The sequence below is a fragment of the Grammomys surdaster genome, unplaced genomic scaffold, assembly GCF_004785775.1.
Source record: "Grammomys surdaster isolate TR1022 unplaced genomic scaffold, NIH_TR_1.0 127, whole genome shotgun sequence".
Taxonomy (NCBI): domain Eukaryota; kingdom Metazoa; phylum Chordata; class Mammalia; order Rodentia; family Muridae; genus Grammomys; species Grammomys surdaster.
Window position 1 is genome coordinate 3,555,067 of NW_021604585.1, and position 18,768 is coordinate 3,573,834.

At 44.2% G+C, this 18,768-nt stretch overlaps 1 protein-coding gene across 4 annotated transcripts in view; it reads left to right on the top strand.

Annotated features, from left to right (window-relative positions):
* Positions 1-1,941: 1,941 nt before the first annotated feature.
* Positions 1,942-18,768, top strand: part of Syt16 (synaptotagmin 16) — a 239,053-nt gene continuing 222,226 nt past the window's right edge. For all 4 annotated transcript variants that reach the window (XM_028789662.1, XM_028789669.1, XM_028789672.1 and 1 more), the window contains exon 1: positions 1,942-2,028. Coding sequence is in view for 2 of the 4 variants with exons in the window: in XM_028789672.1 (XP_028645505.1) it covers positions 2,016-2,028 (13 nt within the window). In the remaining 2 variants the exon portion in view is untranslated. The remainder of the gene's footprint in view (positions 2,029-18,768) is intronic.

Genomic DNA, 18,768 nt, shown 5'->3' on the forward strand with positions numbered 1-18,768 from the left:
AAGGACAGATAGTATCCGATGCCTTTCAGTACACCCCCATGATACCCAGTGCTTACCCCCAAACTTGCTTGTAACCTCTCAGGGGAGAAGAAATTACCTCAGACAAACTTGGATTCATGGAACTGACTGCATGAAATCGAGCTTCCTAACAATGGGTGGAATAGCCACTTGGGTCAGAAGCTAAATTTGATTATGCAGAAAAAAATGATTTTCTTGAACATACTTGGGTGTGTGGATTATCTATCCTGTAGGACAATCATTTATCTCAAGACAATAAACCTCCTATCAACTCTGTCCTCCTGACACTCTCTCCATTCATTTAGTGCCAAGCCTTCTGAGACTGTCACACGTGGGACCTCCCATCTTTGAGGTCCACTAATTTCTCAGCCCTTTCTAGCTGACGTTTCGCTCTACTGCCCATATGTCATTGGTGAAACCCAGGGTTTGGGCCATCAGTATCCCTCTTATAATTTAGAAAAGCACTTTGATTAATGAGTAAAGAGCTTCACAAACGTTGGCCCTTGGAGCCAAACCCACCTCTCCACGTTGCCGATCAAAATAGCTTAACTTTAAGGTTTTCGGCTTCAGATAGGCTCGCAGTTCTTGAGGTGTTTTTAATGCTCTTCTCATTTTCCTTTTCCCCACTCAGCGTCTTTTAGGGTTTTGTTTTGTTTGTTTGGGGACGCACCATAGAGGGTTGTTATAACTAAAACATGAACCGGTGTCTGTGTTTCTTTAAGTGTGCTTGAGAATCACATATGCTATAAACAGATTAAAATGAAAGCCCCAGCTAGCAAAATATGGACGTGGTTCACCCTCACGGTGCTGACTCCTTCACCTACATCCTGTGGACTGGTCAGAGAGGACTCCTTTGTGGTTCTCCGGTACCTTCGTTTGCCCACCTGGTCAATGGCAGCTGTTTCTGACTCTGCCTTACACCTGAGTCACGCCTGGAATGACGCCCACTGGCATCCTTACTGTTTGGGTTGAATGAGCAGCCTCAAAGGGACCTAAGGCATAGTGGCTGCAAAAACAAAAAACAATGGCTTCCTGTGCTTAGGCTTTGAGTTTGAGCCACTTGACACTTCCCCATGTGGTGGTGGTTTCTCATTTGCTACTGGTCCCTAAATATAGCAAGAATCTTTCAGAAATTTGTCTCTAGCATTCAACAAGATGCTCTGTGCACAAACACCCACAGGTGGACTCATTTGAAAATCCTCTTAACCACGATGGCCCTTGAGGCAATACTGATTGACTTTCTCATAGAGCTAGTCCTTTAATACAAATCGTCTGAGCAGCCTGTGGTCTGGCTCACAATTATCCACTCGTTAGTCGCCCATCCTGTTCACATCTAATTAGTTAATTGGCCATTTATTCACTAACTCATTAATTCACGCAGGTTTCCAGTTAGAGCCCTCCATTAACTCACTTAATAGAGATCTGATGGCCTACTATACACAGGGCTCTATTTTCACTTTGGGGACAAAATAAGAGGATGAGAGGAGGTCCTGGCGAGAGTCTGGCTCCTCACACACAGGAGGCACCTGTATGATCCTTGCTTCTCTCTCCCCCACCTGCTCCCCGCTTTGCTCCTTTCAGCTGGGGCTCCCGGTCGACATTGCTGGAGAGAAGCGCCAGGCTTGGATGAATTGAAAAAAGCGAGACAGGACACCAAGTGTTTGTTCTGCCAGCGAAAAGAGCGGGCGAGAAACCTGGAAGGAGCGGGCCAGGTTGCTAGCTGCTTTGTCTTAGGGAAGGACGATGCTGCGGGCTGGGCAGGGCAGGTTCGGTGGCGACGGGCTGACCCGGCTCCGCTGGGGTGTGGGGACGCCGGCGGGGGCGACCCAGCTGGCAGCCACCACGGGGCGCGGGGCTGCGCGGCGGGGGCGCGCGGCGGGAGCGTCTGTGCGCGTCGCGGCCCTCGAGCGCGCGGGGCCTGGCGAGAACGCGCGCGGCCGGGCGCGGCGTGGGTACCCTAGCCGCGGGCGGCCGCCCTGCAAACCCCTGACGCGACCATGGCGACTGACAGTAAGTGCGGGGTTCCCCGGGGGCGGGGGCAAGGCATCCGGGGTGGCAAGTTCTCCACCCGCGCGCCTCCCTTTGTGCCCAGCTCGCGGGGGCAGCGATCGGGTACCCCATCTCCGGAGCCGGCCCTTGTTACCATGTCCATCACCTGTTATGGCTGGCAGGTTTGAAGAGAGCGGGAGATCGGAGGATCCCTCAAGAGGGATGCAGCACCCCACTGGAGGGGACACTTGATGCTCGGAGGTAGCGGGGCTGGGCCTCACAGTCCTTCGGTGACTGCCTCCAGGCCCCACAGCCAGTTTTAGGGAGCCCAGTACTGGGGCTCTGTGAGTTCAAGGTTCTCCTGGAGTTCTGGGTCAGATTGATACGCCCTCCTCCTCGTTAGTGGCCCCACTGGGCTCTGTTCTGGGGCCCTGAAGCCACGGACCTTGTATGGCTGCCATGGATAGTGAATGAAAGGGGCGTGCAGAGAAGGAAGGTTGAGACTGGACTGAAGAGTTGGAAGGCTCCCGGCTGGCCTGCTGTTGGCATCTTGGAGTCTTTGCTGCTGGTTTTGGAAATTAGGATTATGGCTAAGAAAACTGATTACGTGTAACTGTAGCTTGACCTGTTAGTGGAACCTCAAAGAAGTGCAGAGTAGAACACCAAGTCACACATGTCTTAGACTTAGCATCTGAAGTCCTCAGCAATAGTCATGGCACACAGTAGGGACTTCATTCACTGAAGGTACCGTGTGATTACAGACGCCAGTTGTAAGAGAATTTTGAAAGATGAGAGGGGACAAAGATGGACGGTGAAGGTCAAACTTTCATTATTTTTCTTTGAAATGAATCATTATCCAGCCAAGAACTCAGCTTTCATACAGTACAGAGGATGTGCGTTTTTGAGTTAAAAGCTATGACATTTTTATCTCCCAACCCCCTCAGTAGTGGGACTGTGGCCCTGTTCCCAATCTTAAAACTGGGACCTGGCTGTTGGATGTCAGTAATCCCAGGATTTGAGCGGCTGAGGCAGGAGGATGTCAAGTTCCAAACCGTCTCAAAAAAGTATGTGTATATGTAGATACGTATATACACATGTGTAGCAAGACTTCCATACTCTGTAAAGTGATGGGTATCTCATATGTGGTGAGCATGCAAGAGGAATGGATGTGTGTGTAGTTGCTCGGGCAATTCCCATTCGCAGTCATTTTGTTTGTGTGGAGACACCAATGGACCCTCCCTGCTTTCAACAGTGTAGCTCAGGGGTTGGCACGAAATTAACAAATAGAGACAACCATTTTTGTTCTCAGTTCTGCTTATATGTACAAAAGTGTACTCATTAGAATGGGTCTAGGGGAAGAAGTGATAAATTTAGATTTTTATTAACAAAGAAATAATTACACTTGGCCTTATTTGTGTAAATGGTAATTAATGAGTTCCAGTGATACAGAATTTCTATCTTCAGTCCTTCAGGTAAAGGGATGACAGTTGAGAGCCAGGGGGGAGGTCATGCAGTGAGTAGCTGGCCTCACTAAGATGTGTCAAGCCTGGGCAGTCTGCCTGGATGTTAGTAGATTGCTTTTGTTCCTAGTTTCATGCCTCCTTACGCTTCTCCTTGAGGGAAAACCAGCTGTAAAGCCAGGCAAAGTTCAGATTGTTGTACTCCAGTCATTCATGGAAGGGATCCTGAGGGACCTTCTCTATGACTATAGCTTCTGAGTATATGTAGGACACAGAGATATTTAAAAAAAAATTGTCTGGAAAACAGTCTTTACACAGAAAAAGAATGTGACCCAGAGAGACTGCCCTGTGTCCAGACACAAAGTCATAGACTGAAGGGCAGTTTCTAGAGAAGGTGGAGCCCCAATTAGCTTCCAGTAAGTTATTATGAAGTGGTTAAGCACCTAGGTTTGCGTTGTAAATGCTGCTACTCAGAGGTGTTTGATATAACGGGTGATTTTCTGTTTCAAGAGTGAGGTATTTTCTATTTGTCTTTCCTATGTGGCATTTTTTCATTATTAATACTTTTTATCAAGGGTCTTCCTTTTTGAATCACGGTTGCATGGTGTTTTAAAGGTGCAGGCTCATGTGTGCATAATGGGGGGTTGTCTATATCCTGCCTGTAAGCATAAATTTTCTCTAGGGGCTGGAGAGATTGCACTTCAGTTAAGAGAGTATTCTGCTCTTCTCAGGGATCCAAGTTCAGCTTCCAGTAAATGCTGGGAGGCTCACAGTCATCACTAACCCAGCTCCAGGGTGTCCAATGCCCTTGTCTGGTCTCTGAGGAGCTCTGAAAATACCCTCTCACACACACACACACACACACAAACACATAATTTAAAAAAATAAATCTTTAAAAAAGAAAGAAAACACTCAAGACACATTGTATAAAAGTATGAAATTGTCCAAGAGTAAACAGAATATTATAAAAAAAAAAAAAGAGTAAATTCTCCAGGACAGCAGGCATGTTTTGAATTGTTGGAAATAGCTAACTGACCTACACCCTGGAAGTCTTGGGTAATATTTGAGCTTCTGGATCTCTAGAGATGTTGCAGATAAGTATTTTGTGCCTTAAGGAATTCCTCTGGATCGCTTGGCTTGTTCCTGGTCTATTGCATAGATAATCATGAGTCATTTTTGCCTGGTCCATTCGGAAGGTGATTGCTGCTAACCTGCAGGCTAACTCTACCATAGCCATCCCTCCCCTCCCCTTTCTCCCAGCAACCTCCAGCTACTTTTATTCTCATCTTTTCAACTCCATCAGCAATGTCTACTCCTCTCAGTGTGGAGGGAAGCGAGTGAGCCAGGGCAGGAGGAGGTAAATGCAGGGCCCTAGCAAGTAAAGTTGGAGTTTTACTGCCACATGGGTGTGTGACATGTTCTAGGAGAATGTGCAGACTTTAAAAGAAAGTTGCCTGAGTGCAAATAAATTCATTATCGAGCAAAACTATCTCCAATCACAGTAATTATTGAGACATTTACAAATGTTGGCAACTATAGCTTTAGGCAAAAGTTAAAAAACTATAGCGTACCTAGAAACTTGGAATATTCATTGGGGTTGGTGTCTTCTGCAGAAAAGATTGTCTTCTAATGAACACCACAGTAATAATCAGTTCAAGCAAGAGTCACCTGTGGCTCCTGTACTAGTGTGTAAAGGTTGAAGGGGAGCAGGGTGCTGCTAGTTTTGTGCCAACTTGACATCTTAGAGGAGGCAACCCCAACTGAGAAAATGCTGCCCAACTGAGAAAATCTGGCTATAGGGCATTTTCTTAATTAGTGATTGATTGGGGAGGGACAGACCCCATTGTCTATAGGATACTTCGAGTTGGTCCTGGGTTCTATAAGAAAGCATTCTGGGCAAGCCATGGAGATCAAACCAGAAAGTAAGCACCCCTCCATGGCCTCTGCATCCAGTTTCCTACCCTGTTTGAGTTCCTGCCCCCAGGAACATCTGCTCCTGCCTCCAGGTTCCTACCCTGCTTGAGTTCCTGCCCCGACTTCCTTTGAGGATAAACAGTGATATAGAACCATAAGCAAAATAAACTTTTCTCTCCAAAGTGCTTTTGACCATGGTGTTTCATCACAGCAATAGAAACCCTAAGGCAAATGGAATACTTAAAGTCTTAGAAGAAATTTCCTCTCCGATTTCTTGTTAATTGTAAAAAGGGTAAATAGCAGTTTTATATTGGAGGAACCTAGGATTCAGTATCTTAAATAAAGAATCGCAACAGCTTGCTGTCCTGATTGGATAGTAAGCTCTGGGGAAGGAGCGGATGCCACTTACCAAAAGACTTATGACCTGATTCTAATCACAGGGAGACGCCAGATAAACCCTGACTGAGGCACATTTGTAAATGTTAATGTCAGGGGAGACAACTGAGGCTTTATCTATGTTAAAGAGACAGCTGGGGCAATGGAGGTTTGAGGCTAAAGCCTAGATCAAGGAGAGCGATGCTGTAGAGATTGTGTTGTGATGATAGTTGGTGAGATTTGAAGATGGCTTATGTTAATCTATGAGGTAAATAGCATCGATGTCAAATTTCACAAATTTTATATTTTCACTACATTTAAAAGTGGAATGCGTTTCTTGTTAGGGGAAGTTGAAGTAGGAAGCGGGGTGGCCATCAGCAACTAAATCTCAACTGTGTTGAGGAAACACAAATATATATGTACATGTATGTTTATAAGTATATGCCTGTCATATGAACAAGAAAGGGCTAATGCAATCGTAGCAAGATGTCACTTGGTAAGACTAGCGATCTCTTGCAATTTCTCTGTAAGTCTTTTGGGATGTTGCTTTGTATCCTAGCTATTCTAAACAAATGTTTTAGGGTTTAATTTTTGAAAGGTTCAAAATTATGAACTCCTAATTTTGGTTTGGCATGATGATGCTAGCTGGTTCTTTATTATGGAAAATATTGTGTCCTGAAATCTAATGGACCCTCATGTACCTGAGTGCCTCAGCTTTTACAAGTATCTTGTAACATCCATCCACACCCCTAATTAATACAGGTGTTTGGAAAGCAAGTCCAGACATGGTTACATTAGCTGTTGGGGCGTCAATGGGCTGTGGCTTATCATAGCTAACACTCAGTAAGATGGCAGGCTTTAGGGATGGTCAATGCCAGGTACTTGCAGTAAGAGGTCTGGGAAGTTCGTTGCTGTGGGGTTTATGTGTTCGGGTTTCAGCAGGACTAAGGCTGGTGACTATCACCAGTGTGAAGGGAAGGTCTGCTGGATTTTGGTTTGTTTTTCAAGCTCCTACCTCTGCTTTTTAAACCAAGATGAGATTTGAGAAGAAAACGTAAAGAAGGTATAGAGACAATATTCTGAGCTGATTAGTCCAGATGATGTCATAAAGCTTCCTCGAAGTTAATCTGCACAAACACTTTTTCATGCTATCTGAATTCGATCCTCCTTGTTTTAATTTCTGCTTGGCGTTTGGAGTTGGTATGCACACTGACACTTTTTCATGACTGACTTGACTCTGTATGTGCCTACGGAACGTGTCCTACGTGTTTCATAACAGCAATGGGCCAGCTCCTTTAGGAGGACTAGGGTTCTTCCTGAGTATGGTAGGTTTGCACGACATTTACTCTTAGGTCCTTACAATGTTGTTCAGTCACTAACTGCTGTTTAGCATCATGTATTGATAACAAGCACCTGAGATCCCATTTAGCAATGGCTAGCTATACAATAAACCAGACAGTGAGAGCTCTTTCTAGGGCAGTGGTTCCCAACTTTCCTAATGCTGTGTGACCTTTTAATACAGTTTCTCATGTTGTGGTGACCACCAACCAAAAAATGGTGTTGCTACTTCCTAACTGTAATTATGATACTGTTATTGTAATATAAATAAATATGTTTTCTGATGGTCTTCAGCGACCCCTGTGAATGGGTTGTTTTTCTTCCCAAAGGGGTCGTGACCCACAGGTTGAGAACCCCTGCTCTAGTGGCTGAGGGAGGAATATGAAGCATACTATGGTTCTGCATGTGTACCTTCCTATGAAGGATGCTGCCTGTTTCCTGTTAGGGAGTTTACCGTTATGGATGGATGCCATCCCTTTAGAATGGATTTCTTTTTTAAACCGACTATCAATTTCTCATTTTTTAGCAGCATAGATTTTCATATTGTCAGAGTGTGATATTCTTCGGGTTCTAATTTTAGGAATGCAGCAAGCCACACTTCGTAGTTTGACTCATAGTGAAGGTTAAGATTTATAAGATGATTTTTATCCAAACCCTACATGAAAACTCCCCTCATCAAGAGAACAGTCTAAACACAAGCTACCAGTCACTGGGTTTTCAGATGGTGTAATTGAGGCATCTTAGAAGCCTGGGTAGTTCACAGTCAGGTGTGATGCAGTAGAAGGGGCCTCTGCTTGGTTTCAGAGGTGCCTGAGCTATGAACTCTGGATTTGCCATTTAATGGGTTGATGATTCAGGTAAATTGCTTTCCTAGAGGACTTTGCTTACTGAACCACTGGGAGCTACAAGAAGCAAATGAGGTGGTCCAAAGCTCTTGTCACATAGTAGGTGTTAAATAAATATCTATTTGTTCCCTTCCGACAAGATGCTTTCCATAGCTTATAGCTAATTTCATAATGACAATCCAGAAATAGGGTACCAAGTGATTAATTCTATTATTGTGAGGAATATAAAATGAAGACCAAATGTTCTGTTCAGAAATATAAGACTCTAGAACAAACCACGCAAGGTGCCGAGCTCTAGATTTTAAATAGAAGCATTAATTATAGTGCTTTCTTCGCCCATGTTCATTGTTTTGTGTAAGCATGTTTATAGCGTGTACCATATGTGTGTGCACTTATGATGCATGTGCCGATGGACACAGATGCTAGTGACCTTGAGAAAGTTCAGAGCCCAGAGTTCCTGACTTGAGTTCCTGCCCCAACTTCTCTTAGTGATGGAGTGGGGACTTGAGAGTTGTTAGGATGAAACACACCTTTTCCTCCTCGAGTTGCTTTCGCTTTTATCACAGCAATAGATACCCTAAGACAGACTTAACTTGCCATTCTGCTGAAGTATTAGTACACTGCTGAACTTCTTCATGAGCCTCGTGATGCAAAGTCTTAAAGATGAATTTGAAAAAAAAAAGATTATCAGGCTCTCTTAAAGTTTTGCATATACTTTATTTAATCTCTGTTCATTAATTTATATCCATCAAATTAAAGTAAAATTGGAGAAAGAAAATTCATAATGATGAGGTTCTTGGGGAACTTTAAAATTTCTAAGTACCAAAGGGCTTTAGAATATAAGTTTGAGAACCACTCTTTTCCTATGGAAACGTGGTTGAAATAAATCTCCCTTCTGCTTCTCAAAAACCCAGATCTGGTTGTCCACACACATCTGAGAATGAGGGAGGGCTATGGCTCAGGAATACATTTTATGGGAAACCCAGCTCTTGGGTTTTGGAGGGGGCAATAATTTTCTTTACAGACAGATATTCCAAATTCCTGTCTCCAGTTCTCTGTGAAGGGGTTGTGTGCAGAAGCCTAGATGTCAATATTTTGTGACTCTAGGTGGGAGGAATCTGTTAGCACTCCACATCCAGGACATGCTCTCTTTACCTCAAGGAGATGCAGGTGGTTCCCAAGCCCAGCGCCTCTCTGCTTTGCTTCCTCCGTTGATTAAACAGAGGGCTCGGGAGACAGAGCAGTGGGCATTCCCAGCAGAACACCACTGTCTGGAAGAATATGCATCAGAGATTTGTTCATTCATACTTCTGAAGGCTGAAAGTCCAAGATTATCGTGGCAGCAATGTCAGTGTCTGGTGAGGCCTCTCTTTCAGGCTTATAGATGGCTTGTTTTCCTCTGTATCTTCAAAGCATGGAAGGTTACATGAAATGCTCTCTTACAGAGCCACTGGTCCTATAGGATTAGAGTCTCCCTCTGTCTTCTTTTCCCAGGTTTTTCAAAAAAGGATTTCTCCATGTAGCCCTGGCTGTCCTGGAATTCACTCTGTAGATCAGGCTGACCTTGATCTCAGAGGTCCATCTGCCTCTGCCTCCCAAGTGCTGGGATTAAAGGTGTGCACCACTACACATTATTACACTTGGGGTTCTGGAGGTTAAGGCTTGAATGTAAGAGTTTTGGAGGGCAGATTCAGTCCATAATGCTTAGCGGCCTTGAGGCTAGCCTCTTTCCACAGCCTTCTAACTAATTCTCCCGTTCACAGTCCTTGTCTTTCTTTTACTTCTGAGGCAATGGGTGCTTTCCCTTCCCTGTGTAGGATGCTGATAACACAAATGTTAATCTCCTTTGTTTCACAGCTCACTGCCTAGTCCTCCACAGACTTATGTATGGTTCAAATGAGGATGTTCTACGGGTAGGCTTTCAAGATCATTGACTGTATTACATACTTTCCTCTTGGTGTGATGAATGTCCAGACCAAAAAAAAAATGCAGCTTCCAGGAGAACAGGGTTATTTTGGCTTTGCAGTTCCAGAGGGGCAATGTTCATCATGGCAAGGAAGGCTTGGCAGCTGGACCACGAGCCTGCCTGGTAGCCAGGAAACAAGGCTAATCACATTTCATCTCCACACAGGAAGCAAACGGAGAACAGAAAGTGGGCCCAGGTTAGTGAGCCTCAAAGCCAGCTCCAGTGATTGCTTTTCCTAGCCAGGATTCTCTTCCTAAAGGTTAGAACCTACTCAGCCACCGCAAGCAACTAGGAACTAAGTGTTCAAACACACGAGCCTACTGGGGGCAGATCGTCTTCAAACCACAGCACTACTGGGCTTCTGCACATCCATTCCCTAGTGAGCCTGTCTAGTGAGTGGGGAAAGTTTATTATACTTTCCTGTTCTGATATCTCCAGTTTTTTTTCTTTATTGTCTCAATTTTTCTGAGACTTCTTCTTTTTCCTTCTGCCCAATCTCACAATATGCTTTACTAAAAAAATCTCTGTTAAGTTCCCCTTTCTACAATAAAAGTTATAAAAATAGAATCCCAACAAACTATAATACTCAAAAATCTTGGTTTGTTAAACTATATCTTATGTATAATTGTGTATATATTGTCTGACAATGCGTGATTATGGTTTGCTTTTTCTATCACATACTTAGTACCAAATTGACTTATAAATAAAAGCTCATGTAAACCAAAGTTTTGACTTGGTCCAAATTAATCTTGTTTATAGTAAAACTAAACATACATATATGTATATATGTATATATATATGTGTGTGTATATATGTATATATACACACACATATATATGTGTATATATATACATATATGTATATATGTATATATACACACACACACAAACTTACATTGGAACTTAAAATTCTAAAATCTGCCTTTAAGGACAAGACATACATAATCATATGATTCTAGTCAAGATGATATCTCCTTGATCCTTACCCAAGTCTCATTCCACAGCGTGGTCCCTGTTGCTTGAGGGTATAGATTAACTTTAAGAGATGATTGCTCCTCTTCAAGGATACATTTGTCCTGTTGGACAATTATTCTTCCTTAGATAAAAATAACTGTCTGTCTTCTAAATGTGTTTTCTATGGAAGTAAACACACACACACACATATGTATTTTAAGAATTGTAAGATTTTAAAAAACCACTACAGCTTCTTTAAGCAAACAACAAGTAAGCAAGAAAGCAAACAAACAAACTGAACAGAGTTTTCAAGATCTTGTAACTGAGCAGCAGGCCTTGTTAGATGTCGATACTCGTTCAGAAAAGGGGATGAACAGGCCATTGTAGCCTATTATATATAGTTCATGTGACTATAAAGTGTCCTCATACATACTCAGTAAAGGTTTTTCAGTGTTACTCCTTCTGGGTCGGGTGACACTCCCATCAGTGGCCCCTCCAGTCCCCTGTTATAAGCCCAGTAAGTTCACTGGTTCCCAGGATGAGCTCTGCTTTGTCATTGGGACCTTATGAAGAGGAGAACGATATTGCTTAGTCCTTCCCTTTCCCAGGGAGGAGATTCTCACAACAGATAGTAAATTCACTTGTTAATACTGTTGCTTCACGGTATTAGGAAAATTTTAAAAATGTTATAAGGATAAAAAGATAAATTATTATGCTAAAGAAGGATTTGCATATGGGATTAAGATAGATGGATGTTTGCAATATGAAAAAAATGAAAGGTTTTGTAAATTATGACATCTGAGTAAGTAACTGAAGGTAGTACACAAAGCATGAGACTTATAGATAATATACATGGCATTGTTTCTAAGGCTTACCAGCAATACTTACACAAACTAAATGCATGTCTAATCAAAGTTTAAAACAATTTGACTTTTGAAATATTATATAGTAGTTAAGAGTATCAGATGAGTGTAACTGATCTGGGTGTTTGAGAACCACATGTGAAGTAATGTAATCAGAGACTACTAATATACTATAATGTAGTCAGAGACACTAAAAGGCAGGATATTTCCCCCCTCATTCTCCAAGGGCTGTGAGGTGCTAGGGACTGCCAGTCATCTCTAGAAATGTTCTGCAACTGTGAAAGTCACCCATTCTCTTGTTGAGGAAGGCCATGGAGACACTACTCCATGAATCCTAAGCAGAGTCTGGTCTCTAAAGAGGAGGGCTAACACAGAAGGAAGACTTCCGTTTGGCTTCCAAGGGAAGCCACAGCCAGGCCAAGCAAGGTCTTTGACGTATCCTCACATAGACGGACAACTGCTAAAAGAAAAGCTCAAGAAGTCAGATATCTCACAAGCCCAAGTGACCCCTGAGGACCAGATTCTCGACTGGCCTTAACCTTTGTGGTCTTAAACACCCACCCAGAAAGTAGACTCAGATTAAAATGATCTGTATGTCCCATCGACAATTCAAGGGACTGCATCCTCAGACATTCTATTTGTAGGAAATGGCATTTGGATGATTGTTTGTCACTAAGGATCCTCTTCTTGATATGCATATTCCCAAATGAGGTGACAAGACCTTCCCTGACTTGCTGTAGTACCACAGTGCCTATCTATAGCTAGGAAACACACTTATCTTCTTAAATGCTGAGGCCAGATTTACAAGCTCTATTTACTAGCCAAGGGACACTCCCTACATCTGGAAGAGCACCCCTCACATCTGGAAGAGCACCCCTCACATCTGTAAGTCTTTCTGTACCCAAACCACCCACATGCCCTGATTAAAAGGGGCGGCTCGATATTCTGTTGTCCGACTCACAGGTTTGAGAATTTACTTGGGATATCCAAGTGGTGTTCTTGGAGCACTGCTGGAACACCCTATCAAAGTGACTCAATAGATTCTATTTTTTTCTTAAATTGTTATTTAGATGCTGACTTCAAGTGATTTCTCTTATAAAGCTTCCAGGTGCTTCTGCGGGAGTCTGATGTAACAAACCACTGATTACTCTATCTGTCTACAGGGTTCTACTACATGGTTCAGCCAGTTGTACAGTTGAATTTAACCTTACCAGACAAAGCTTATGTTAATCCTGTTGTAATTTTTTTCTTATTAACTCTACTCCCCACCCCCAAGATTTATTTATTTTATTTATATGAGTACACTGTAGGTGTCTTCAGACACAACCAGAAGAGGGTATCAGATCCCATTACAGATGGTCGTGAGCCACCATGTGGTTACTGGGAATTGAACTCAGGACCTCTGGAAGAGCAATGAGTTCTCTTAACTCTTGAGCCCTGACTTTACCTCTTAATGGTTATAACAAAACAATGATAAAAATAACCAGTATTCTAACCCCTACGGCAGCCTGCCAAGGGTTCTGTAGATGTTTTTCTTGCATGCTATCTTCTTCCAGTAAGGGCGAAAATATTTTCTTAACTATGCTCTCAGTAAGAATTATAATAGTCCTAACAGTCTCATTTTTGTGTGTTACAAATACTACCTCAGTCACATGACATACTCGAAGGATGTGTACCACCATCGAGAGGATGATTTATGTTCGGGATCTTTACCATGTGGCTATCTATTGTGGCTCTGTAGCTAGATCCTCCCCTTTTGTTAGCTTGAAGAAGTTAACAGAGATCTGTGTTCCCAACCCCCTAAAGGCAATTTGGGTGATCTCTGAAAAGGTGACTAACGGGTCATCCAGCTCATCTCGCTACCGCGTGTAGTTTTAGGCTACCGCCTTTACTCTGAGAAAGCAGCCGTGCTACCTGCCCCCTCCCGGAGTCCCTTTTGCTCTCCCTGCCTTTAGCTCCAGGAGGTGACTGTACTATCAGCCCCCTCCCAGCTTGCCTTGAATCTGTAGATAACACCCCCCCCACACACACACACACAGTTTGCTCCTTTCCACTTGCCTTAGAACACAGTGGCTGGGCTGGGCATCACTATCTCCCACCTGGAAAGCATATCCTTAATCATATTTTTATCTCTGCTCCTCCCACCTAGCCCCTGCCTAATGTCCATGACCACCTGTCTATAGTAGTGGCCACAGGCCCCAGCTCCTCCCAAGACCTCACTGGCTGCTGGCTTTTTCCTCCAGAGCATGGCAGAAAACCTTCCTCTCCTTCCTTGTGTCTGCTTTTCCCTCCTGGGACCAGAAGAAGTCCCACCTATACCTTCTGCCCAACAATTGGCCTCCGGCTTTCTTTACTTACATATCAAGAACCAATTGGAGAAAAGGACCTTAGCATCAGAACAGCCCCCTTCATCCCTCTGATTGCCATTTTGTATATTATTTTTTTTTTCCAGGACCCAGAACTGAAAGAGCCAGACTGAAGGCTTCTTTGCATCAATCTCTGTTTTACCAGCTCTCAGAATACCTTAAAGAAATCTCAGATCAGCTTAACAACCTTCAGGGTCAACCATGTTGGCTGCTTTGGGACCGAAAACTTAAAGAGGACTAGCTCTCCTGCCTGTCACTAAGATCTCAGCTATCGCTAAGGATGGAGTTTGTGTGGTCTTCCAGGAGCAATGCTAACTGATCCTAGATGGGGCTCAAACACTTAGGTAGTAGACAGCTTAACCATAGGCTTCTACTTGTGGACGGCTTTCTGTTCTCTTCCACCATGGCTCCTCCCCTTGAGGTTATTTCATGCTTATTATTCTCATACTGAGGTTTCCCCCTCTGCTCTTTACATGTTTGACTCACTGGGCACAACTCTCCTAAAACAACCAGACTCCCCCATACCCAAGTGGGAATTTTCTATGTAGATGCCGGTGGTTTTCACCCTACAACCGCTCCATTCGTTCTTGAGACATCTGTAAGAGTGTAAGAGTGTTCCTCCTATAGAGGGAGCTCTGGCTGCGAGGAACCTTTGTACCTTTCACCTCAGATCAGATACAGTTCTTTACGTCAGCCCTCTGTTTTCTTCCCTTCCCTTCCTTTGATGTTGTCTAGACCTTTGCTGCTTCTGCTATAGAGCTCCCGGCTGAGGGACTCACCAGCGTCACGCCAAATGACCATTATTTTTTAGCATTCTTTTACTTCTACTGTACTATAACCCTTGGCTTCATTCAATGCCACCCTTACTTCACCCCTGCTAGGGTGCCCCTCCATCACTAACTTTTCAAAGTAAACTTTCTAGAGCTCTTACCTTTCCCTTTCATCTCCACACAAGAGAGCTCCCTCGCCCCCACCCCCATCCCCTTAAACAAAACTCACCACCTCCTAAAGGGAGCCAGCTCAACTTACTCATCCACCCGCTGGGTCTGTCTGTCCACTAAGGGTCGCTCTTGAGCTGCTCCTGCTCCCTGGTCACCATGGATCCATACCCTTCTCAGGCTGTATCTTTGCACAGTGACCAGCTCCTTCCCAGATCCTGCACCCAGAGCAGACCGCCCAAGATGGTCCTGCTTTCTCTAGCCTTTCACCATCCACCGCGCTTTCCATAATCCTAAACGTTGAGCTATCTTTCTCCTCCAACTTACCGAGTCTCCTGGCATCCTTCCTGTTCTGACATAATCCACCCTGCCAAACACCCACAGCTCTTCCAGACTCCATACAAATCCTTCTCTCTGCCCTTTATGCAAGGCCTATTGATGGGCACCCACTTCCGCTCACTGGTTCACTTTGTATGTACCACCCCCTCGCCCCTCTCTACCTTCCTTGGCAAATACCAGTTTATTCCGTGTAACATAATCCTGTTTTCAGCCCTCTAACAATGTTTTAAAAAAGGTTTCTCTAAGAGTACAAGATGGCAATCACATGACCTATCATAGCTGATCAAGTTAAAACTCTCCTCCTACAAAGTGACAAGAGGATCCACCCTTCCTCTCTCCCTCCCTCTCTCTCCCTCCCTCCCTCCCTCCCTCCCTCCCTCCTTCCATCCCTCCCTCACTTCCTTCATTTCTTTTTTTGAGACAGGGACTCACTATGTAGCTCAGGCTATCCCAGAACTTACTCTGTAGACCAGGCTGGCCTCAAGTCACAGAGGTCCTCCTGCCTCTGCCTCCCAGGTGCTGAGATTAAAGGAATGTGCCATCACACCTGTTGAGGACCCTCTTGTTCCACAGTCCCTGAACTGCCCTCTTCAGAGATAGCCCTCCTCAGCTTGGAAGAGCTAAGAGACAAAGCCCCTACTTGTTTTTGTTTGTTTATTTTGTTTTATTTTCAGGGTCTGTAATGATAGAATGCCCTAACTGTAGAAAACCAGAAGGCCCCTGAATCATTCATGCTCTTTGCTCATCTGGGTTCAGTTTGCCACATCTGCATCTGTGAGAACTGTTCATTGAGACAGCACTTTCTCACAAGAGCCTACCTTGCTTGAGCGAACTTTTTCAAAAGCAGGGTGTTGTACATTTCTCAGGAGTGTCTTTACCTGGGTAACCCACCTGTATCATTGTAAGCTTCCTCATTGTAAGCATCTTACCCACTTCCATAAGAGCCCCGTAGCTTCCTCCACAGGAAAATGGCTTCCCTTTCCTGCAGTGCCGATGAACACAGTCTCATTGTTAAGGTCGTTCTCTGGTCCTGTCTCGCCTCTTGTTTCTTTGCTCTGCTCCTAAATCTAAGACTCAAATATAAGAGTTTCACATTTTCTTTCATTTTTGTTTTAAGCATTGTATGTGGATTTGTTTGTATTTAAACTTTTTGCTTTTAAATCTCACCTCCCTCTTCCTCAATTCTGGAAAGTTCTCTGTCATTCTCTTTCTGAGTGTTACGTTTTCCATATTCTCTGCCATAGGCCTCCATACAACGATGTCTGTGGAAGCTCCATAGTCTCTCACACCTGCTAACCACAGGCTGACTCCTTTCTCCTTTGCATTTGGGAACACTCTCTTTCCTTCCTTCACTCCTTCCCTCTCTCCCCTGTGCCTGCCTCCTCCTTCTAGAAATTTCTTCTGCTCCAGGTTATGCCACAGAAAAATTATTTCTTTGACAATACTTTTTTCCACTTACACACTTTTATATAGTTATTTGGAAACTACTAACCTCATTTCATCATGCTGTACGTGGCTCACATGTACGAGGTCCCTGTCTCAGTCCCCGTCTCGGTCCCCAGCACCTCTTGGTGTCTCCATCGGAATTTTTCACTAATGCATAGTCCTGCCTGTTTGTGAGTGTGGGATTTTAGCACATGTGCACAGCCTGTAAGGAGCAGCTCGGAGTAATGACATCTGTCACCCCAGCCCAAGGCCTTCGTTCCCACACACTCTATACTAACTGGAGACTGCAAACCCGGGGGTTGGCTTCTCTAGTCCCATAACTCCCCGCTCCTACTCCCAAGCGTCTCTTAAGCAATCTGCTTTGCTGTGAACAACTGTTCTTGCTCTTGCATCTCTGCTGCAAAGCCACAAATGGACAGGTTCTGTTTTCCTCAGCATATACATGATACATTCACTTTAGACATTTGAATGTTTTGGTTTAAATGAAAAAAAAAATGTTCCTCATAGTCTCTGGCATTTGAATGCTTGGTCCCCAGTTGGTGCCATTTTGAGAGCCTTAGAAAATATGACCTTGCTAGCAGAAGTTTGGATGGGCTTTGGGAGTTCAAAGACTAGGCCACATCCAGGTTGTCCTGTTTCCCGATTGATGTGAACTCTCAGCTGTCCCCAACCCTGCCCCCATGCCATGCCTGGTGCTTGCTGCCCTGTTTCCCTCCTGCGGTGGTGACGGACTCACCCCTCTGGAACCACAGACCAAAATAAACCCTTTCTCTGTAAGTTGCCATGGTCATGGTGCTTCATCATAGCAATGGCAAGTAACCAATGCAGAGTGTCACCAGCCAAACGGTATTTTGGAGAAAAAGAAGTTTAAGTCTTAGAAACATAAACAACCTTAAATTGAAGGTTAGCCACATGCAGCATGAAGCCCCACAGCCTCTCTGCTCTGTCCATCCCCTGGCCACTCCTCAGTGTCTTCTGTTCTCTACTGCATGACCTTTGGATTCATTTCCCTATCGAGTAATTCTGCTATTCTGCCTTTTTCCTTTGCTTCAATAGCCAGAGTTTTTATTACGGACAAGAGAACCCACTCAACTGCTAAAACCAAACCAAATCAAACAAAAGCAAAATAGGACTTAGCTGTTGACTCTGGGGCAGCTTGCAGAGTCAATGGGAGGACCAGAGGGACAGCTTACTGTCCATCGAGTCATAGGGAATGTCGGCATTCTCTTATGTTTGTCTTAGTTTCTTTCATGATGTCTCTCTTCAGTTTCATTGAGTCACAACCCTTGCTATATAACCAGTACAGGCTCCACACCGACGGTCCGCCTGCCTGTGCTGCCCACGGCTAGGGTTCAGTTGTGTGCCACTATGCTGTCATGATTTTCTAGATTTCTTTGGCTATGTAAAAAACCTTTTAATTAAATTAGTGTATTTAGATTTTATCACTTTATGTATAGGAATGTTTTTTCCTGTGTGTATGTAAACACCTGTACCTGTACAGGTAAGAATGCGTACCATCCCCTGGCACTGAAATTATGGGTGGTTGTGGGTGCTTGGAACCAAATTCAGATCCTCTGTAAGAGTGGCAAATTCTCTGACCACTGAGCAATCTCTCCAGCTCATAAAACCCTTTTAAGATTATGTTTGTGTGTGTGCATATGTGTGTGTGTCTATGTGTGTGCATGTGAGAGAGAGAAAAAGAAAGAGAGGGAGAGAGGGAGGGAGACAGAGAGAGGGAAGGAAGAAGGGAGGGAGGGAGGGAGGGAGGGAGGGAGGGAGGGAGAGAGAGAGAGAGAGAGAGAGAGAGAGAGAGAGAGAGAGAACGTGTACATGCCACAATGCACTGTGCACTTGTGGAGTCGGAGGACAAATTGATTTCCTCCTTCTGCCATGTGGGTCCTAGGGTTCAGGCTTGGAGGCAGGCATCTTGGAGGCAGGCATCTTGGAGGCAGGCATCT